The sequence below is a fragment of the Apteryx mantelli genome, chromosome 21 (genome assembly GCF_036417845.1).
Source record: "Apteryx mantelli isolate bAptMan1 chromosome 21, bAptMan1.hap1, whole genome shotgun sequence".
In the NCBI taxonomy this organism is placed as follows: domain Eukaryota; kingdom Metazoa; phylum Chordata; class Aves; order Apterygiformes; family Apterygidae; genus Apteryx; species Apteryx mantelli.
The window spans coordinates 5,729,273-5,752,910 of record NC_089998.1 but is presented as its reverse complement, the minus strand read 5'-3'; the positions used below and the strand labels follow the sequence as shown (position 1 = coordinate 5,752,910).

The window sequence follows — 23,638 nt, the reverse complement described above, 5'->3', positions numbered from 1 at the left end:
AGCAGAGATAATCTAAAAAAGTTCGTATGTCTGGCGCTGCACGTTGGATGAGTCTTCCATCAACAATGGGGAAAGCTTCTAAATTATCATAAATAACCTCAACTCCTCTTGACTTTTGGCTTAGATTTATACTTGAAAACTGAGTGCAACAGTGCTGTTACAGAGATAGTCTCCTGTCTGCATAATCAGGTCACAACAAGAGGGGAGATAACCCTTTGATAGGTTTGTGTTGGGAAAGAGTGGTGACCTCAGTTCTTGCAGGACTTGAAACAAGTACGTTAGATTTGAGGAAGGGTGTGCTGGAATCAGCAGCTGCTTGAATACATCTATTTGACTCTCCCTGCTGAGGTCATCAGAGACTGATCACATCTTTGGATCAGCTTCAAGGATTTGCTGGCCTGCGTTTTGAGATTTTTTGTTTTAAAGGATCACACCCCAAAACCAGGCAGTTATTTGGAAGCTGTAAGCTTAACCATAGGGTGTGCATGCAGGGAGGATGTGTCAGGCCATAAACTACATTCCATAATGAGATATTTAAATGCTTATGGAAAGAGGTCTCATCAGGGTCTCAAAAGGATAGCACTTGCCTTGGTTGCTCTTATTTTATACTACACAGTGCAGTTTATAACTAACCCTAAGTATGGTTCTTCCATAAAGTAACCCCGAAGATCCCTGACAAATCTGCAGGATCCTGCAGAGGACAAAAAGCCATGCACGGAGAGCAGGGCTGCAGATTTCGATAAACAAAGTACCCAGCGAGTGAGAAACCAGCAAGACTAATAAGAACACATCCTTCATCTGCTTACTTTGTTCGCTGACTTCTCTGGTGTTTTCACTGTCAGGTCAGCTTGCTTTCCTTTCTTTGAAGGGGTTCTCTTTATTTTTGGTGAATGAAACTTGCCCTTCAACTTCATAGTGAACGAGGAGAGATGGGAACGCTCAGAATCTAGAAAGACACAGAAATGCGTTACGAGATTAGGGTAAATTTGTTGAAAACAGGGAAGCTGTGCTACAGTATTAGAAGACTAGCCCGTATTGGAAGACTAGCCCATGAAAAACATCGCAACCATGTAAATTTATTGAGTGGAATAGGATAAAAAAAATCATGGCTCTCGATTATGTTTCCAACCACAATATCACCACCATTTCCTGTTTCCCCTCAGAGGCAGCAGCTCTGAAGTGCAAAGGCAGGAACAGTGGGATTGCTATTGCTCCGTTCCTTGGACAGGAAAGGAAAAAGACCTCTCTCAAAAGCACTTATCTTCAGCAGATCCCAAAGTACTTTACAAAGGAGGTAATCATCATCTCTCTTTTACACATGAGGAAACTAAGTCAAGGGGATGAAGTGACTTGGTCACAAGTCTCCGGCAGAGCAGGGTTCTTTGAGATCCTTCTCTGTGTCCCCGCTGAGGGCCGAGAGCCACTGCTGGTGTGTGGACAGGGTCCTGTGTGACAGCCAGCAGTGGGGGCAGCCAGCAGCTGCAACACCTTGAGAGGCATCTGGGAGAGTTGCTGGTTACCAAATTCTGAGTTTCACAGGTGGAAGCCGCTGCCTGGCCAAGGGAAGCTCATGAGCATGATCGTAAGCAGCACCCTGACTTCCTGCGAGACAACACCACAAAGCTCCTGGCATATTCAACATCTGCTTCAGGAAAAGACGACACAGTCCGACAATACTGCCCTTCACGGGCTGCCGACTCAAGCACTACCCACTTGATGCTGTTGCCTTTGAATGTGGCTCCATGAATAACACGAACAAAAACACAAGCCCTCGCTGTTTGCACCCGATTTCAGTTCACATATATCAGGACACACCACCAGAACGGAAGGAAAACTTCAACGGTGGCGCATTCCTGAAGAAATTTAATTACAGAACCGCATAACATAGTAGCCCATTGTGAAAATCATAATATTTCAAAGTTTTTCAAATATCTAAAAGCAGAAGTCTCAAAGGTCTGCAATCATGCCACATGCAGACTTACTGTTGAGAGATATTTTTATCTGTTTAGCCATGAAGCTAAATAAAACTAAGCTGCCTTGTAGAGAGCAATTTAGAATGTATTTTAAGCAAACAGCACTTTAATAAATGAAGGTCTGAATTGCTCTCTAGTGACCCAGACAATTCAGCAGCAGACACTGAACTTGTCTTTAAGCACATTATCAAGAAAAGCAAGCAGTTTTGCTATATCTTTCATTTTTCTTTCTTTCAGGTTATTTGGGAATTGACTGCATTGGCTGCAATGAGTCAAAACGACACAGTCTGATGCATGCAGCATTGCACCACCTTGTTAGCATGCAGACTGCAAATAGAAAAGGCTGCTGAGTCAAATCTAGCACCCAGAAGCTAAATACCACACTGCAGTGCTAAAATTGCTCATCATACTCAGAAATTACCTAACCACAACTCACGGGAAGAAGCCTCCCCTTCAGGGCTGCCTCCCTTTAAACCTAGTTTCCTGGTATAGTGTTAAAACCCTATTAACACCTTCACTGGAGCCAAAACTCTTTACTTAGGTCCTCTAGAACAAAATTTTACAGATATCCTATTAATGAAAGCTGCATCGGCGCTGATTATAATCTAGTCTGGCTGCAGAACTCTTCTCCATTTCACATGATTCTCAAAGTTTTCTTTGTATCATGAAGTCCTGTTTAATGCACTAAGGAGGGAGGCACGAACAATCTTTGGTTGCTGTAGATAAGTCCAGACATATCAATTGGCCTCTGAAGAATCACTTACAGCAGCTGGCACCCTAACTTAGCAACAATTTACGTCATTGCTCTACAACCACAAGGATCTCCAAACCTTGAAAACCTCCCCAGCTCCACAGTGTTCAAGGTCACCACTGAACACAGCTCCTGGCTGCTGTGATAGTTGCTCTTGCACTTCACATAAAAAAATCTGTATTTTGTACATCATATGAGAATTTCTACACATGCGCACATATGAACGCTTGCCAAGAGAAGTCATGGCTCGGAATTTATTTTTAAAAGAACTGGCAAACAATTACAGTAATTAATCTACAGGGAAATAATGGTAGCAACAACAAATCGTGTCTGGCTCCTCCACAGGCAGCAGTGAGATTTCAACTGCTAGTCTGAATACGACAACATTCGATACCCACAAAACTCTCTGCGCTTGGGGTGGTAATTTTGCCTTGTAGGGACAAGATATTTGGAAGGGAGAGAGATTCCCAAAGATTACAATTTCCATTTCTCCTTGCCACCAGACATCTCTACCCACCTTTATTTGGCAACCACACAAACAGTTGGATCAATGCGCGTGAATGGTCAGAAACCTCCAAAAGGAGATGTCTAGCCAGTGGAGAAAGGTTCTGTTCTGCTGACAGCGGATCCCCTTCACCAGCACTACCAGCCTAGCCACGGCCTTTCACTCTCTTCACCCTCCTGCCCCATCGGACACCGAATCATTTGCACAGCCATGCTCGGAGGGGACAGAAACCTACAGAGGGAGGGCAGGAACAAGTGGCTGGAGCAGAATGGGAACTTCTTAAAATAGCACTAATGAAGTAAACCAGCTGACATTTGCAAAAATAATAAATTGTTTAACAGCCCTGCTAAGTCCCGTGTTGAAGATCACACATTAATGCAGCTTTTTACTACCATGTCTTTCCATCCATAACAAGCATTTTCCAGATCTCCTCTGCTTGCAAGTTTCTGATGCATTTGTAGTTAAACAAATGAGTCACAAACCAATATTCTCTTACGCTCAATTACACTTCGCACTTAAAATAGCACTTTTCATGTTCCAAGCACATTACAAATATATCTGTCTCATCCTTAAACAGTTAGGTCTTAACCCTATTTTGCAGATGGGAAGCATGCACAAAGGTGAAGCAACTTGTCTAAACACAGCACCGAGTGAGTCAGTAATTCCAGTACAGATACTCTCCATTTCCAAACATAAAAATCAAACTACAGGCCCTCATCTCTCTCCTCAAGCTCATGAATCAAGCTGTGGAGCTACTGCAATTATAGTCACTGAAGACCTAGAGACATTATTTCACATTATTGACTTTACAGTATTCAAGCAGATACACGATTCAAGTGTTATAAACAGAACCTGCATTTTAATGCATCTGGACGAAGTGATATAAAAGAGAAGTTACAACTAAATAGAAAGGTACTCTGCCTCTAAGGTAGAAGTGACCTAAGCTTTTACAAATGAAGACTAAACTCTACTGCAAAAAGCATAGCTGTGCAAGACTTAATAGACTGGTTACCACAGCATGGGTTGCTTCCAGAAACTCATTTTCTTTACACCGTATCCTACTGAAGTATCTAACATGTCCTATGGCTGTCCAGCAAAAAAGTTCAAACAGAACAGCATACCTTTACAGATGAAATAATTTGATAGCGCACACAGAGAAACTGAAAACAGAGCTATGATGGTGTTCAAAACACTTTGCCTGTCCCTCTGCAGTTTTCTGCCTTTCTGCAGTAACCAAACTCTTCAATGCAGCACTGAGGTTGTTTCTGAGCTTGGTAGTTCGCCCATTTGAAATTGTTCTATCGTATTACTCTTGCCTCTTACTGACGAATAACAGGCAAGGCTTAACTGAAATCCAAGCACCGACCTTCCAACCTTCTCTTTTTTTTCCTTTCTGGTGAGCAGAAGTAGGGTACCCAGTATTTACTCCTTTGGAGTATCCAAATATTTGCAAGACAAATGGGAAAAGACAGGGTAATAAACTCGATGGAACAATTTCAACTGGAAGGGGAAAAAAAAAGATACTGTTGTATCAAAGAGCTTGTGTCTCAGAGGAACTGCTGACTTTCCATTCCCTCATATTTCATCTGTCTGGATGCTTTGCTGCTGCACACAACTGGAAAAAAAAAATTAAAAATTACTTTACTATGGATTTGAGTTTCTTGATTTCTGACTGGAAGTTTCAATACGTCACCCGTTTCACTGCTAATTCCACCCCCCTATTAACAAGGCTCCTGCTCTGTTGTGCTTGAACGTGCTCCAGCTGTTGAGTCACGGCCTCGCTCAGCTTTAAAGCTCGCCTCCCCCAAGCCGGCACGTGTCTGGGTTCTGACCACACACACAACATGAAAAAGCTCACATTGCGAGTGTGCTTCGAGCATCCAGCTGCCAGGTGCAGCTGGAACGTTTTCACAAAACCCCGTCCTTTGAGCGTTCGCCCCATGCCTTAGCGGAGAGCCCTGAGCTGGGAAGGCAAGGGCTGTCCGGGAGATGCCTCGTCACGCGGGCAGAGAAATGCGGCACCGTTAACTAGAGCAAAGTCGTGCTGCTTGCCAGTTTGCCGACAGAATGCTAAATCTGATGAGGAAAGAACTGCAGATTTTAAACTACAGAGGATTAGGAGGCAAAAGGGAAGGCAGATAAATCAGCTTATGTGCTCGTGTGCGAAGAAACCAGACTGCTTAGGAGAAAGCCAGCAAGTCAAAGTCCAATGTCCGTAACTTCACTGGAAGAGCAGAATGGTCGTTTTCTACCTGGGTTCAAAGAAACATCAGAAATTAAGTCAAAAGGCACGCGTGCTGGTGAATTCCACCGAGTTCACGCAGCTGCATATTATTTAACCTAAGTCAAAGTGAAAGTTAAACATTTTACAGAGCTCAGTCACTATAGACTTTCCAGCTACCAGCTCCTTCTCACCAGGCCATCACCCACACATGCTATGAGTAATGCACTGCCCGGAGATCTGATGAGGAGTTTCAGAGAACAGATGAGATATAAAACCCCCTTGTCTGCTTCTGGACTTTTTTGTAATGTTTTTGTTGCTATGGCACAGCTCAATGACAGACCCGTCCCAAAGGCAGGGATGTGCAACTGAAGTGTTCAACTAGTCTAGTGTTTGGATCATACCAAACAAGTACAAAACACTTTCTTCTTCTTTAAACTTTAGAATAAAATGAATCTTTTCCACTCCTCGGCCAAAAATCTAAACCCTCCATCTTCTCGCATGCTGTATCTGTTCACACGCAGAAACCCAGTCGCTTTACAGTAGATAAAGCCTTAAAAAAGGGGTTAAAGTTCATTTTTTCCAGTTTGAACCGATTCTTGAGGCTCATTAGAAAGAACAAAGTGGATTCTAAAATCTTATCCTGCAAACGCTTCTCTTTTTAAAGGCCATTTGGCTCTCTGCTGGATGCACATATTTAAAAGCTATCAGATCAAAAATAACAGAGGACATCTCTCCCCACGCCATAATGAAGCTATTGTGCACATTTTTAATCAACCACTCCTGCCATTTATGCCACGAGTCCTTTGAACACAGAGGTGACTTATGTAATGACTTACACAACAATGCCCATTAAAATGGCATTTGTCCCCTTGGGCACAGCTCGATCATTTGTGGAAGACAAAAGGCAAGTTGCAAGGCTTCAGCTAAACCCGAGCTGACAAGGGCTTTAGGAGTTCTGCAGCAAAAGGGAAAAATAATGAGACATAGTTCAAAACGACCTTTCTGCTGAGCCCATCCATTTGGTGCTGTAATGCACAACCACGTAAGAGACAACGGGGATGGGGTTACAGGTCGTCCTCCTCGAGACCCAGTTCTGCTGCCAGAAAAACAAGAGATCAGTCAATTCAGACCAGACAGATTATGAGAGCATATGCGAGTTTCCGTCTGTAACTACGAAACATACTGCAAAGCATACATCTTTCGAGCTTTTAGACTAATATTATTATAATTTCCAACCATCTTCATTCCACTCTCTCCCTTCTTCTTAAGAACTGTAATCTAATATGTACTTGCAAGTACACAGAACTGGGGGGCCTTTGCCTTTGGGCTCTCCTGTAACACAAACTTTAAAATATAGTGAGTTACAGAAAATCTAGCCCTTTGAGCTTTACAGAAACATTGCTTTAACCTCAGCCTCAAATAGCGTGTCCCAAAAGCTGAGCTCCTGAGCAGAAAAACTAGCAGAATCTAGGGAGAAGGAACAATTTAGAGATCATCAATGGAAAGCGGACAACAGAGGGCTAATGCAGGGGCCCTTTTCTAATAATTTTGTAGTGTCTGTCTTGCATCAAAAAGTTCAAGCCTGTCAGTGTGTAGCTAGGATGGTGAGGAAGCAGTAGACATTCAAGGAAGGTTAAAGTAACAGCTAGGAGGAGAACCCTAAAGATGTTCTGAGCTCTTGCAAACCTGCAACCTGTAACTCCACCCTGGCATTACGCAGCACACAGCCTTCCACTGTGTTTCATGCCCTCTTTCTCCCAAACTCCTAGGGATGTTTAGGAGCCTAGAAACAATGACAGGCAGCACTTGTGTGATACTGTATGTTCTCAAAAGCATGAACTGGGATCCCAAATACAGAAAAATGACAGAACAGGATTAAAATATTCTTTTAAACCTTCTGAAAACATCACCACCTCATCACCGACTCACTGCAGAAACCTCAGACCTACCAGCTCCACATGAGCCTACTTTTTCTCAACTTTGCCATGACCCAGAGAGGCCAAAGACAGGCAATTTATTCAGAAACAAAAAGAGCCCAGTCAGGGACTCAGGGGAAAAAAAAAAAAAAAAAGGGAGGGTCCTATGTCCATCAGGAAGTTTGCCCACCCTAACCTTTGTACCTTAGGTGGAGCTGTTTGTAAGCAGCTCTGAGTCCCTCTCCAGGGAATTTGTTTGTTAGGAGAGTCGCCAGGTTTTAGAGGAAAAGGTGGAGGAAGGGCAGTTTTAGAACCAAACAATAGCGCCTGAGCGTTAAAGAAACTTTTCCTTTAACATCACGTCACCTTCTAAGCAGCCAGCATTTGGAAGCAGAGAGACCGACTGCCCTTTTTCTTTTTTGGCAACATTACAGTGAATGAGCATAAACCAGTGAGCATTAATGATGTGCAATGACAGCACACAAACTTCTATGGAAAAGGGAGGCTCAGTTCCTTCTCAGCTGGCCAGGCAACGTTCAGTGACTCACAGGCTTCATTATTTTTTATGCCGCCCTCTGGGGCCTCCAGAGGAAGCAAAACATTTTTATTTGTCAGAGAACATATTTTTTATTTTGATTTTTTTTTTCTAAGCAACCATGAATGAGACATCTCCAGCTGCAGGAACCTCATGTGGAAAGAGCTCACAGTGTTTGCAAGGGAACTGGGAGGCACACAGAGTGACTTCCCAGTTCAGCTGTGTCTCTCGACTGCAACGAAAAGGACTGGATCACAGTCAACAACATTAATTTTGCGGTGCATTAGTACTACAGCACTTCTCCCTTCCAGCTTCGTGTTCGGAAGCAAATCTTCAGGTTGCGAGAAAGAGAAGATGCTCCACATCAAGCAGCAAGTTCAGAGCCGCTATGCCAGGTTTACTTCCTAGCCCTCTTTTAGCCGGAAATATTCCAGAAGAGAGAAATCTGTTTGCGTGCAGACACATAACCCAGGAATCCTTTAGCTGCCGGAAACTGTGCGGCAATGCTACCCAACAGATTTGGGGAAAAAAAGGATAAAGCTACACTGAGCTGAATAAAGAGGGAATTCAAAGTAGTAGAACTTTGCTACCCAAGCTCAAATTCCTCCTGCACACCACAGCTAGCTCTAGCTTTGAGACTCCTTTTGGAACAAGACTAATTTACTGATAAGCAGCAGTCATGGCTTTTGCTCTATGTTTTATCTGAAAGAGAGCGGCTCCAGCAGACTGGTCCAATATCAGCTCACAAGGGGGAATGCTGCCATTGACTGAAACACTAGCAACCCTTTGGGCGGCATCTGGTGAGTCTCTGGTAATTTCCCATTTAAGTACTGATTTTGCACAGCCCCGCAAGCCTCAGAGAACTAATGGGATTACAGCACTGGTAACGCGATTCATAACTCCCCCTGCGCCAGCAACACTAAAACAACACAAAAGAGAGTCAAGTAGCCTCCAACATCAACATGACTGCTGTGGTCCATGCAGACCCTGGATCTATGCATAAAAAGCGGCCAAGGTTGTTAACCAAACATTTAATTTTATATTGAAAAAGAAAAAAAAAAAATCCAGCCACAGGCACAGAACAAAAACCTAATTCTGCGTTATTTCAGAAAGCAGCTCCAAACACGAAAACCCCAACGGTTGTGAGGGAATCTGTTGAACTTCTGTGTTCACCCAACATGCCTTAATATGGGGTCCGTGGGCATCCCCACTCGGTCTGACAGCTTTATGGGGATATAGTCATGACAATGATTCAGACATCTAAAAATAAAGCCCGGCAGGCACAAGGATGCGTGCGCACCACCTGAGTCACTCCGTCCTCCACGCAGCATGTGAGCCAGAGCTAATTTGTTTCATTCACACGACTGCCACGGCCCAGCAAAAAGCCTGGTCGCAGTGCTCTCCTCAAACTCTTTCTCCCTTCCTCTCTTCTCATTTTACTCAACACATTTAGACTCTTTCCATATTGAAAAACCTTTGCTAGACTTGGGTTTCAGTCGTACGGCTGTCAGCTTAGAAACCCAGACCTGAAAGACTATAACCTGCTGTTGCTGAAGCTGTTTATCCATCTCCAAGGTGACCAAATGGCGTCACTGGCACTCTCCAGACCAGCAAGCAGAACCGCATTATTTTAGAGGCTTTAGGGAAAAGCATAATTGCTCACAACCTGCCCAGAGGTTCAAGAGCTGAAAAACAAGGTAGTAAATGTGAGACTTCAGTTTGCATATGCCCCACAGCACTAGTTTCAAATGAGAAAAACTCAGCCCTCTTTCATCCTTGGAGAGTAACCTCAGCTCTCATTCATTAGGTGATGGAAAAAAAAAAAAAGAAGAAGAAAAAAAAGGAAAGGCTGGCTCAGATCTGTCTGACACAATTTCCAGTTGCTTTGGACTTTACTAATTATAGTCATCTTTATTTTTGACCTCTGATTACAGACTCTTTACACACTTAGTTTGAAATGCAAAGCTAACCCTTCTTTTCTAGCAGGCTTGGGAGTAATCTTATACTCTGCCCAAAAGCCACTTCCCATACTCATCGGAGCCGAGCTCAAGAAATAAGATCAAAACATGGAAAACATCTACCTAAACACGCTCAGTTTTGTTTCCTTCTTTAGCCAGCACCCTAGATTAAGGGCAGCAGTCTAGCTGAGGGTGTGAGGTAAACTCTTTTCCATGAATGTTAAAGATGAGCTAACTTCTCTGAAAGGAAGCTTCATTTTTCACTGTTCTGACTAGCACTGTAACCTCAGGGCTCAGATGCTGAAAAACTGATATTCTGTTCTATAAGGTTAGGCATGTCTGCACAACTCCAGTGCATCACGCTGAGGGCTCACCTATCTGTAAGGAAAAGAAAAACAAAACTCGGGAACCAGGCCAGCACCATCTCCCAAAGTAGCACTGCAATACCAGTGCAAAACTTCCCTAATACTGCTTACTCGATAAGAGGCACCATAGGAGGGCTCTGCAAATCACTCCAGAAGCTGTCTTTGAAGTACGACTATACTGTTGCCCCAAAGGACCAGCTCTGTATCTCTGCGTATACAGACGAGCATGTGTGCAAAACGATACAGCAGTACTGCAAGTGTGAGATTTCTGATGTGATCAGGCAAGAAGCTGCTTTTACATTACTCTTATGCTACTTACACAGAGGGTTAATAAGCTGCAGGCCATATCTTCAATTCTATACCCTAATTCTGTACCTGATAGTATCTGCAACCAAACCACTGGTTTTATTGCCTGCCTACAGGCAGTAGGAAATTTTAGTCTTCTATAAGCACAATTTGAAACATCAGTGCCTCCAGCAAGGGAAACCAAGATTTTAATTGAACTGAACAGACCGGGAGGGAGAAGAAACACTAGCCCTCATCTTTATTAGCGGCAGGATTAGCACAGACCCAGACCATCCTAGCAGGAAACATAACACAGCTTATGAAGTCTCAGAGGTGTACCTGGACAGAAATATTAAAAGTTACTTTAGGAGTAAACAATTATTTTTGACAACTCTCTATTTTATCCTATCTCCTCGTGCCTGAATTAAAACTGCCTGATTACATCACTCCTGCAGATAACAGGTTTCCAACAGAAAGTATGCTAATACAAATACTTGCAGCTTTCCCCCATCTCCCCATCAAATCCAGACTTTAAAAACAACCCTCTGCTTCCCCAAATCTTAAAAAAAAAAAAAAAAAAAAAAAGATATAGAACAAAGTACCTTGGCCTTCTGCAGAAGCAAACCCTACTGGAGCTGTACTACCGTCAGCAGAAACATTAAGGAAATCTGAATTAGGACATGCTGATTGTAACACAGTCAAGCCCTTTGAAGACTTGAGGCTTGGGTAACATGGAAGCAGTCACTAGAATTTTACTTGTTGATTTAATGCTAAAGAAAAGCAGCTATTTGCCAGCTTTTTCAGAATATTATGTAGTCTAATGCAGCAGCAAGTTTGAAAAAACACTTAAGAAAGGGATAGCTGACCTTTGCTTCTTTGGAGCTCAACTCTTTGCTGGAGTGCAACATTATTTCTTGTACCGCCTTGGCTATCTGTATGTAAACAGTGACTATTAACTTCTGGGAAATACCAGCAGTAGGCCCTACTAAGAACCAGTTCCTAATTTTTAATGAGCTTCCATCTTACTGATAGAAGAAGTTAGCCTGCCCTTCACCAAGAAACACCTTTTAAACTAACACACAACAAACAGGGGCGAGAGTTAAAGGGAACTAAACTGAGGCCTGTATTTTATCAAAACCAAAGTTGAACCTCATCTCAGCATCCCTTTACGCTCCTTGCTGAAACAGTTCTTTTATCACCAAATAAACCTTGGTGAATTAGTAAACCCTAGCTCAAGTAGCTGCTAAGAGTCCCTTCCCTTATCCTATCGCAACCCGTGCAAAGCATGGCATCAGGTTCTGAAAGCGAGATCTTGCCAGCGAGGCAGAGTGCCGTATGAATGCATTCAAAGACCAGAAACCACTTGGATCAAAAAGCATGTTTTAAAACACAGTGCCCAGTTCCCATGGCAAAGAGACTATAGATTCCACAAATAAGAAATAATTTTGCACTGCATTTATATTTAAATTTGATTTTGACAAAGCAGCAAAACCACAACTACCAAAGCAGATTAAGCCTCTGCAACACAAAACGCATTTGTGTGGCAATCTTGCAGTCCAAACCTGAAAGGTGAATCAATACTAATTTCAGCTAGTGATATATTGAGCAATGTTTTGGGAGTAAAGGAGGCCTATTTGGAAAACAACCACCACCATAATGAGAAACTGCATCTCCACGAGGCCTCAAGACGTGCTGCGCTGGGTCTCGTGGCCGCGGGAGGGCTGCAGCTCTGGATGGGATGGAGCGCAGCTTGACCAGCCTGAGAGCAGGTCCATCCAGGTCAGGTTAAGCCTGATGCTTTGTAAAAGTATTAGTGTGATTAACTTTATACTCTTTCCGTGTGAAGAACATTCAACAACTAACTGATTTCTGCAGCGGATTTAGTATTTCACAGCAGCTGGCTTCAAAAAGACACTAAAACATGTTTATAAAAATACCTTCAGTGCCATTCTTACAAGGGTAACTAACTCCTAGACCTTCCCCATTTAACAGTCTCATCATCTTATAGCTCACGACAACCCTTCACCAGCTGCAGCCTTGCTCTGAAGGAGGCTTTATTTCATGACTAACAGAAATCGAGAGTCTTCAACTGGGTCCTCAATACAGCAAAAAGAAATTGCAGTTTGCTGTAAACCATCATTCAACTAATAAACATCCAGGTATAATTTTTGCAAAGCCAGAACTGATTTTGTAGGCATGATCAGCATTTATTAATATTATTCGACAATAGGAGAAGTATCCAGTACTAAGCTTTGCAGCAGCCTGGTGAAGTTTAAGAACCATAGCTTTGCAATTGCCATCTAATATCACATCAGCTAAAAATACTTACGCCCAGGCACTTATGTGCCTGAGAGTCAGCAGTAAAGAAGGGGACAGCACAGGCGGCTCACAGACCTTTGTATTTTCTCTATTCTTATCTGAAAACTCATGGTGAGTATGGGGGAAGGAGCAAAATGGAGGAAGAAGAGGAGATGGGGTACTGGTTAGCAGAAATAGCTGAGTGTTGCAGAGGGGTTGACAGGAATCAAATGCTACAGCTACCGACTGTGGGACCTCAGCAAACACTCTGCTCACTGCAACAAGTTCCCACTATGCCCTGCACAACTTCACAGGCAGATTTCAGATCTGGCCTTGGACTTCATTTATTCGAAGATGTATTCTGGGAAAACTACCCCTTCCTTCCTACCCTATCCACAGATTTCCTCCACAAAACCCATTTGCCTTTTCTCCCCCCAGTTAAGGAGGAAAGCGTCCCCCTTTGTTCTCTGTGCACTCATACTCTGCTTCAAAGCTCAGCAAATAACCTCTGAGCTACATCCACTTACAGACTGCTGATTTCTGTAGAAGAATGACAGATGGAAGGTATCTTTCCTGCTCCATTTTTGGCAACTCTATAGTAAGCAAAGTCCTTGAAAACACTAATTGTGTCATCAGTCCTCATTAACCTGAAAACCAGCTACGTACCTATTATAGGGAGATCAAAACATGCAGCTGTCTCAAACAAATCTTGGAAGAGGCACTTGACTCAGGAAAAACCTAACTATTTTATTAGAACAGACCGAGAGCCCTGAGGGCCTCCACAGAAGACTCCTGCAATCTATACAATTTTAAATAATGCACAACTTTTCCATGTCCATCCTGGTTTTACACACAAATCACAGGTCCAATAAGCTCATAATGAAACTCTACTGCTTGGTTGCTACTATTTGATTAAAAACAAACAAACAACCCCAACAACCGTGTAAAACGGTCCCAGTGTTAAATTATGAAACTGAACCCATTCATCTGAAAACTTTGAAAGACCCTCCCCACCCCAACCAGGAGACATTTTCAACAGAAAGCCAATTTCTCATTAAAGAGAATTAAGAACATACAGAAAATGCTTCCTCAACTTCATACTTCAAGCGCAGTCAAGTTAAACTGTCACCGTTGGCAGAGAACGGACGAGGTGGGGAGCTGAGCTGGCTTTCTGGCAACTGTAAAAATCTATATTTTGAGAGAGATCCCTTGAAACTATAATACACCACTAATTTATCACAATAAAACATACCACCATTCCAAGCCACAAGAACCTTGCTGCAGCTCAATTCAGACTTTATAGTGTGAGGGCTTTTCCACCCAGGAAAGTTAATTCAAATTAAGGTAAAGGTTGGGAACTCAAGTACAATATTCACAATTAGCTCCCTACGTACATGCTTTTACTTTGGAATAAGACTGTCCACTTGCAAAGTGGATTAAGGTGATTATGAACCAAAAACCAGCAATAAAAGGAAATATTTAGGGATAATTCTCATCTACATGGGAAGCTGTTTCTCAGAGATAAAAAGACAAAGTCTTGTGCTGTTGAACAGAAGTAGCTGCTAAACTTTCATGGAGGAGACTTTTCTTGTAGACACTCTCCCTATAATCCAGCAGCCTTTCCTCAGAATTGTATGCATACTTTTTTTTTTTTCTCCTCAAGAGCATCACAGTTTGTAGGTGCGATTTATTCATCTTATTTCTTTAAAGGACACTCCTGTGGTAAAATAAGAAATCAGGAAACCAGAGGAACTATATCTGTTTCTCCAAGAGCACAAAATCATCGTATTCTATCATAAAGAAGAAATTCCTGTTTTGGGCCCTCCTGCTAAGAATCATGTCTGCATTTGCTAAACAGAGTTAGCTCTGTTGAGATACTTTCAGTCATTCACACCTCTAATGGAAGATAAGTCAACTGGAGACCTAGCAACAAAGCTCTAGGCTTACTTTAAGATGATAGTCTAAACCAAGCCTGACCTACCACCAAACAGATATTGAGTGTATATACAGGAATTTGTAGAATATTTCTTGCACCCCTTTAATGTCAAAATCATCACCGCTATGCCTCTGAAATGACTATGTGGGGAGTTTTCATTTTAAACAGTCAGAAACTCGTGACATGAATGGATAAGATGCGTGTATTCAGAGCAACTCACGCTTGCCATCAGTCACATGAAAAGCGAATGCAAAATGGACGTGAAAACATTTTAATATTGGAGGAGGACCGCCCTGGATGATGGCAGCTCAATTCTTGTATTTGGGACACCGATATCGTGACAAGCATTAAAGGAAAAACGGACTGGCCATGATTCTGAAGCCACGCAACGTTTTTACAATCTGCTGGAAACATACTGCCAAGCAAACAGGCAGCAAATGGTTTGCTAAAATTGTCAAAGCGATAGTCGGGAAAGAAACTACCAACACTCATAATGGCCCTGCGTAACCAGTCTCACCACCCGTAACAAGCCCTCTAAATGTAACAGTATGAATGTTCACAGACGCTTTCAACCTTTCCAACCAAGAAACCACTCCCTCATGTTCTTAATGATCATCCAGAGCAAGACAGACTGGGATCTGGAGCCTCCATATGTTTTTATTAGCAGAGAAAGCACCCCATTGATTTTCTAACATTAAATCTACCAGGGTTATTTCATAAAATTAATAGCCAAACCAGAGTGTAATAATGAGATGAGCTATTTGGAAATAATACTTTGTCCAGGGGAAAAAAGAAACACCATTTTTATTTCAAATGCCCATAAATCACTTTGGGTTACCGATTACAGCTTGGGGACTCGGGGCCCATCCAGTGATGGGATTCCTCTTCTATTTGCATCATATCAGCATCTGCTCTCTTCACGTGAGAGCAAAAAGCTGCCCAAGGACATTACAGCATTTTCACACTTTGCACCACCCATATCCCAACGAGTCGGTCTGGTTCTATTAGTTATAAACACACTATTTTTTACATTTCCTACCATTTTAGTACTGAAAGCATTCAGTTGCATATATGAAAACACTAACTGGCAGAGTCGCTCTTCAGTTTTGAATAAATATAAAACACTTTTGTTTGAAAAGCTGAAGTCAAATGCTCCAAGACCTCATTCAGAAAGTGATCATGAGGCAAAATTATGGACATACTAGGTGAACACCAGTAAATACAGTCAAAATTGCATATTCCTCTCTCTAGATGTATTTCTACCATTCAATTATACTGCGGTAGACATGGTTTGTTAAAGGATTTTCACACGCTTAAGGAGCCAAGTCTGGCAGTGATTTTTTTTTTTTTTTTGAACATTTTACTCCTGTATACATGTAGTGCTTTTAAAGAGAAGACCTGATTGTGCTCTATTACAATCGTCTCCAAGATAAAAGGTAGCAGTCAAGCATGAGAAAAATCAGAACGGGAAGAAGAGAAATTATAGTCCAGATATGAGAGCAAATAACAAGGCTTTCAAAGCATGCTAGGGGCAATACAGAGCCCATTTATTGCAGATAAGAATTCAGATTGAATTTTAGAGGTCTAATATGAAATACAGAGGGTCATAATATTACAGGGGGTAAAATGAGCAGAAACTGCAGCTCCAGAGAGCATCAATGTTTCAAGAGGAAGCTTATACCACCAAATTACCATCCGTCTTACTTGAATTCACATCTTCTGGTTGGGCGCTAACACACCATTTTTGTATTATCTTAATGCCATTTTGTCATTTTATCTCCACAGAAACATAGGCCTCAAAGGGAATTCCAGACTTCAAGTCCAGTCTCTCTCTGGATCAAAAAAGTTACAGCATAGTCATATTACACAGAAAGATCACCTGTCGGGATTTGATGAAAAACCAGGAAAAACAAAACAAGGAAACCAAACAAGGAAATAAAAAAAGCAAACAAGGAATATCCTTGAAATCTAGTCAGTGCATCCACTGAAATGGTACTAATTTATGATGATTTTGATTTTCCAGCTAGAAGCTGGAATTTCCAACACAGTATATGTAAATTTATTTTTAAAATGTGACCTACCTTTGAATTTCTACATAACAGCATAAAAGTACACTTTGCATGTTAAATATTAAATGCTTTGGAGGAGTGGCTTAAGTTTTACATGTGCCTGTTACTTCAGTGGTAAATCTGTTCTCACATTGTTTTTCGGTACGGGATCTAAAAAATACTGAGAGATACGGAGATAAGCTAACACGCGTGTCTCGATAGCAAACAGGCTATCCACAGAGCGGCTCACCAGAGAGAGAGGAAAGAAAAAAAGGGCTGACCGGTTGTCAGTCAGACCCTCTTTAATCAGGTTGAAATGCTCTGCTGCAGAGAGGGGGGGGGTTCGAGCTCTTCAATCCACACTCCCATCTCTCATGCTGCTTTCTTAATTAGCAGCAAGTGGACAACAGCTGTCACTAGCCTGGAGGCCACAAAGTTATCAGCGAAAAGGGACACGTGTTAGAGAGCCATGCTGGGCCAGCAGCAGACTGGGGGCCTGCGAAACGCATGAGCGGCCAATATGTGCAACAGCCCTGGCCAGAGCCGAAACGGCATCCTGACACAAGGCCTTTGCGAGTGACACCGAGAGGATACTCTTCCTACTGGCTTTATTCCAGTTGTTTTCGCATATGACTAATGGCAATTCCAAAAAAAAAAAAATTTTTTTTTAAAGTATTCCCATAACAGGAAAAGTTAAACTGAGAATAGAAGGAAATGGGAAGGCCATCCTAATGTCTCGATGGAAATTTGTGGGGTCAATTCAAAGGCACAGCACAATAAAGTCTTTAAGTCTTCCTGAGGTTTTGAGCAAAAATGTTGCAACACAGGGCTCGGGGGAAGACATTTTATTTAAACAACAGAGAGAAACCTTAGGAGAAGATACAATCTTAATTGGAGACAACTGGAGGCTATATCCTCAAATAGCGTAGAAGAAAAAAGCTCTAGTTCAGTCATTATCATCTCTATATTAGATCCTTTGAGTCCAAGTCATTGGTTATGACCTTTTGGTGCCATATATTATTCTAACACTGATTGAAAAGCCTCCTCTACCCTAAATTGCTGATACCCAGGTCAAGTCTGCCTTGTGCTGATCTGACAGTGTAATTCCCTCAGGGAGCGTGTCTAGGAGGAAACTCTTTGGATGATGGAAACTCTTTGGATGATGGCCTGGCTAAAGCTAGGAGACCTAGGGAAGGAAGGCATGCTTGGAGGCCATCAACTTACTGCAGTGTAAAAGTTACCGCCCCTCAGCTGAACTGCAGTTACTCGCTGTGTGTGAGCTCCTAGGCCACCCCAACTGTGGGGTAAAATATGTTAGCACAAACCACCCTGGAAAACCTCCCCATTGCATTCCAGCACCTACAGTTCAGCAGAGCACGTCAGCCTCGCTGGGCTGCCAAAGCATTGCTCATGCTGTGCATGCTTCAAAGCATATCCAAGCTGGACCTGCTCTGCCTCTCGCTCACCTCCCATGGAGATGCCGCAGGTCAGACTGCAAGAAGAGCAAGAGCCACTGTCGCTTTCCGGCTCGAAGCAGCATACCAGCTGCAGGAGACCTGTGGCCAGGAACCACTGGATACGATTCCCATGAAGAGCAGAGCTTCCTGGCAAGCTACCATGAAATACTTCCACGCATGACAACAGTCCTGTGACAGCAGCTCACGCTGTGCTTTTGCCCCTCGTGGCATCAACCTCGTTAGTAGTAGAAGCAAGACTCAGGCTCAACTTACAAAGTACAAAAGACAGTAAAAATAACCTAACAAAGAAACACTTATGTCATTCCAGAGAAATAAAATAATAGCTTTGCTGTTAGAAGTACTGATCACTGTAATTTGTGGCAACAGGGGAACTAAATGCAATTTGTAAGCAATGAAATGTATTATTAAAATTGCCCACTGCCCATTTGTTAATGAAAAATTGCAATCTCCCCAACGACAACATGAACTTCTTCAAAAAAAGGCACGCTTCTTTACAATTCAGCTTTAACCTACCTAGAAAGCACACATTTGGAACAATTTTCTGAGACCTGCCTGCTAGGCTGAAGTTCTGGCATTTCTAAATATATATCAGCTTTGTGAGCTTAAACCTACACAAGGGAAGCTGGGTTGAAGATAGAAGCCTTTCCCCAAGCTGCCAGTAGACTAGCAACACATTTAAAAACTTTCATCAAATTAAGTGCTTAATTACAACTCAGACTTTGAGACTCTGCAAATTAGGATAATCTTTTGGGAAATTTATTAGTCTTCTGCAAAAGAAATTGCAACATAAAAGCCAAAAAAAGCACGGAGCTTGGAGAGTGTTCTCCCATCAAACCACACCTTGTACTAGATTCTTCACCCTAATTTCAGGTGAGTATTCGAAGTGAGATCCTCAACTTAATTCCCGACTCTTGAACCTCAGTAAAAGATTAGGATCAACATAACTAGGAGGCTAAGATGTGAACAGTAACCCTATGCAAAAAGTTCAGAAACACTGATGAAAAGCTTGCTGTACACGGACCTTCTCGGAAGTCTTGACTTGGGGAATGTACTAGAGGCAGGGCCACAAAGTGAACCACTTCTTGGAGAAGGTCAAAACACAGCCACTCTCAGAGTCACTGAAATTTTGCCAGCAAATCATGGCTACTGCCTTGTTGGCCCACTCCATTCCTCTAGGTGGCATGCTCTGTGCACAAAATATCACCTGTATCTCCCCACAAATGGAGGGATACCACCACTACACAGCAGAGTCCAGCCACTCTCACTAACTAATGACATCTCAAAGGCTTTAAAAACACGAATTAACAACCCACTCACGGGCTATATAGCTCTACCGATACTGAAAAGCATACAGAAGCTTATGCAGAAGTCGACATCACCTGACCAAAGTAACAAGTTATATCACACCGGTAAATGAAACGCGGGCAGAACTTTCACCCGCTATCTCGTCTCACTGCAAACAGCCAGCACTTCCTATCATGAACACTGGAATCAAAGCACAGAACAAATGCTTGCGCAGCGCTCAAAGTGTAAAGCTCCAGATAAACACAAAGCCTTATGACACATTTCCCTTTTTGATTCATGAAATTATTATATCACGGGAAGCTGAATCTTGTTCTCAAAATAAGCCAGAACTTCCCAAGTTTACCACTCCATTACCAGCCTCTTGAACTACGGCTGGAAGAACCACATTCAGCAGCAAGAGAAGCTCTACAGCTTGGGAAAGGCTTGTGTATTTCTTTGCTGTGACATAGGTAGCACTGTTTGCTGACACATCCCTATATTTCTCCAGAATAACCCTGCTGAACCAAAACCTTGTGATATAACCTCTTAGACAGTTTGCATTACAAGCAACAAGAGCGTATGCCTCAAAAAGTTCTAAACTAAGAGAAACAGAAGGCATTAAGAGGTGACAAATAAAGAGGAAATCATGCTGTGGCAGCAAAGAGGATAAGGAACAACACTCAATGAAAAGCAAGTCAAATGTGGAGTTCAACTTTAGCATGAAGGAAGAAGCAACTGAACTGTGGGTTGGAAATACCTCAGAAGCTGAGCTAGGAAAGTATTACTTTGGGCTCACTTGAATAACACATCAGCTATAGGTGAAAGGGGTTCCCCCTTTAACGGCTTATCTTTGCATACTCAGCTTCCGGACAGGTTTGCGTTTGGAGCACAGATTTTCTTGCTTGCCTTTTTTTTTTTTCGCTAGCCAAAGGTCAGTTTAGATCAGTTAGACCAAGGTTCTGCTGCAGCCAACCATACCCGGACACAGCCCACAGGAGCCTGGTGTTTCCACTGCTGCTCACAGCTGGCACTGGTCGGGAATTTTTGGACCCAAACAATAAATTCTTTTTCCAAGAAAATGACAATTACAGAGATTGAATGAAATGCCAGTCAACTGAGAACAAACTTTTTGTGGAAAGGTATCTAAGAGCCTCAGAAAAGTCAGCTCTGTGACTAAGAAGACAGACTATACCAGGAAAGCCCTAACCTATTGCTTATGAAACTCAGGGTGAGGAGAGGACTATATTTCAAGAGCATGCCCTGCCTATTACAGGCCTTGAGAGAAACCCGGTCAAGGTAACATCAGTGCTTTAGGAAATGCTAAGAGCTATGGAGCCAGTAGAGATGCCTTCTTACAGAGACAGAAACTGCTGCATCAGCTCAACATGGGATAAACCAAATATATTTGTACCCTGGAGCAAGAATCTGGGGAGTGTCCAGACAAGCCTTTACAAATATTAACTATCCTGAAGTTAAATACCTCTCTGTAAACAATCCTATAGACTTTGATACCATAAGAACCAGAAACTTTTTCCAATACAAAATACCAAGCAAATGAAAATATGGAAGTAGTTACTGATACAGCTTAACGATAGTTAGGTGCTGATCACTTAAGGCCGCACTGCTTCCTATGGATATCCACGTTTTCACAAGATTTTTCATATGGCTTACTCAGAGCGAACAGCTGCTCTGGCAACTGCTAGAATCAGCATGTACTTCCTGCCTTAAAAAAAAAATAAAAAAATCATAAGTATATATTGCTACAGAAAATCATACGCTCTTTAAAACAATTCATGATAGAGCTTAGAAATCAACTGGCCACATGCCACCGACACTCCCTTAAACAATGGTCACACCCTGTATACAGCTAAAAATGAAATAGCTGAAAGGGAAGATGTCTTAAACAAGTTCCCAGGGTAAAACATATCTGAGAAGCAGCGGCCTGGGACTGATATTGTTCTAATGCAATAATAAATATGTGATTCCAAATCAAATTTCCTTCACCTTCTTCAAGATTCACATGAGATGAGATTCATTTAAGCTTTCCTTTTACACTTCTAACATTCTACAACAGGAAGAAATTCCAGCATTTTATAAAATTGTAAAATAAATCAGAATTGCTGCAGATTAAGTTTTAACCTTTTGCTGACACTGCTTGTAGCGACCGGAGAGACTGTTTGCCAGCTATGCAGAGTTCTGAAACTCTTTCAATGTTGATTTTACACTAAATACAAATGTTTAGTGATCTGCTTGTACAGCAAGTCCCCAACCACAAAGATCTCCTTGTGTTGCAATGCTGCTTATAATGCAGCCACAGTAAGACAAAGTGTCAATACAAACACTATTGTATTAATTGCATCTGTTGATTAAACCACCCCAAGAACAGCCTTGTTTCAATTATAGGCTTTATAATACAGTACTGAAATGTTACTGTAAGTGCCGAGATGGATGAGTCAACAGACAAAATACAGAAGCATTTGTAAAGAGACTCTCACACTCGAGTAACTGGCTAAGCTGCACAGTTACACAAAATGATAGTTTTTTTTGACATGGCTTGCTCATATACTCCTTAACTTATTTTTATGTGATGGTCTTTTTATTTTTTGCAAACTTCACAGTCAAAACTGGGCAAACACACATATACTGACATCCATGCACATATGAAAGACTGGTAAACAGGCATAACCAACCTGAAAATAGTTTAAAAAGTCATATTAAAGACTAATCCTTGGGGAGTTCACTATGACTCTCCTCCATATTTTTGAATTTTTCTCCAATCTTGTGGCGCAAAAAACCCTTGACACCAGCATGAGACTGCAACATTGGGCAAGGATCAGACCAACACGAAGTACTGCACCATGCACTAAATGCACATCTTTTCTTCCATTCTTGCTCGACTGAAATAATTTCAGCTATCCCATGTAAGGTTGGTAGATTCAGCCTACCAAAAGAATGGCACCTCTCTAATTCAAAACCATCTGCAATGCATCTTTTAAGGATAAGGTTATTCATCTGGGGTGTAGCTCATGGGATTATCCACTGATCAGTTGTTATCTCCAAACTAGGTCCTCCTGCTTGCAGCTAATCAAGAGCTCAATCTGGCAGGGTTTTTGGTTCCCACAGCTCTCACTGGAGAGGATGATAACATACAACAGGCAGTCCCAGAGGACAGGCTTTACAATACACTCAACTGCAACTCCATCACAAAAGACAGGTCTGCGCTAAGGAAATTGGCACCAGTTCACCTGCAAACACCTAATGTAGGCAAGGCACAATGGCACAAAGCAAGGTATCAAGTTATGAAGCTCCTTAACCAGCCTGGGCCTCAGCTCTTTATTATATTTTCTTGCACAGTGAAGCGATGTCCGTTTCTCCCCCACCACGATTTTACAAAGTACGATAAAAACAAAACCAAACCAGAAAGCACAACAGGAAAAGGGGATTAGAACTCCAGCATTTCCCCCCAAAATACACATAGAGAAGGTGATCAGCATTAACTTTTAGCTCTTAAGAATACCCAGTCACTAGCCTGGCTGCAATTATGCTAAATATTTGTCACAGTCAAGTGTGAGACTCAAGAGAAGCATGTGCCCAGGTGAGTCAACATCCCAAGTTCTGCAAGTCTTTCCCCACTACTTCTCACATCTCATCCTTTCGCTATCACGCTGCACCATTCTAGGAAAGCATTTTGTTTCCTGTCAACTATTCATTTGCTATGAGAGGTGTTAGTTTCACTCACTCACTATGTACAACCATGAAAATCACTTACATCTCCATCTCTCAGAGCAGATATCCCTTTTCTGCAGGGACATCAAAATAACACATGCACTTCATTTGTAATTATCGTGCAAAAAAATTAAATAAATAAAAAAGGAAAAAAAATATCCAGGCAAATAAATTGCCTCTTACGTTTTACCCAGAAGGGAGGACAATTACTGCAAAGCCTGCAGCTTGCATCAGTAAACACAGCAACATATCAATTCCAGTTTATTTCATTTTCAATTTTGAGGAGTATTTTAAAAAGTAACAGAGATGTTATAATTTGCAGCTGAATTTCACCTGACAAACAAATTCTTGAGCCA

At 42.0% G+C, this 23,638-nt stretch overlaps 1 protein-coding gene across 4 annotated transcripts in view; it reads right to left on the bottom strand.

Annotated features, from left to right (window-relative positions):
- Nucleotides 1-23,638, bottom strand: part of RAPGEF1 (Rap guanine nucleotide exchange factor 1) — a 90,792-nt gene that overhangs the window by 54,290 nt on the left and 12,864 nt on the right. For all 4 annotated transcript variants that reach the window (XM_067309319.1, XM_067309321.1, XM_067309322.1 and 1 more), the window contains exon 2: nt 807-946. In XM_067309319.1, the coding sequence (XP_067165420.1) occupies nt 807-946 (140 nt within the window). The remainder of the gene's footprint in view (nt 1-806; nt 947-23,638) is intronic.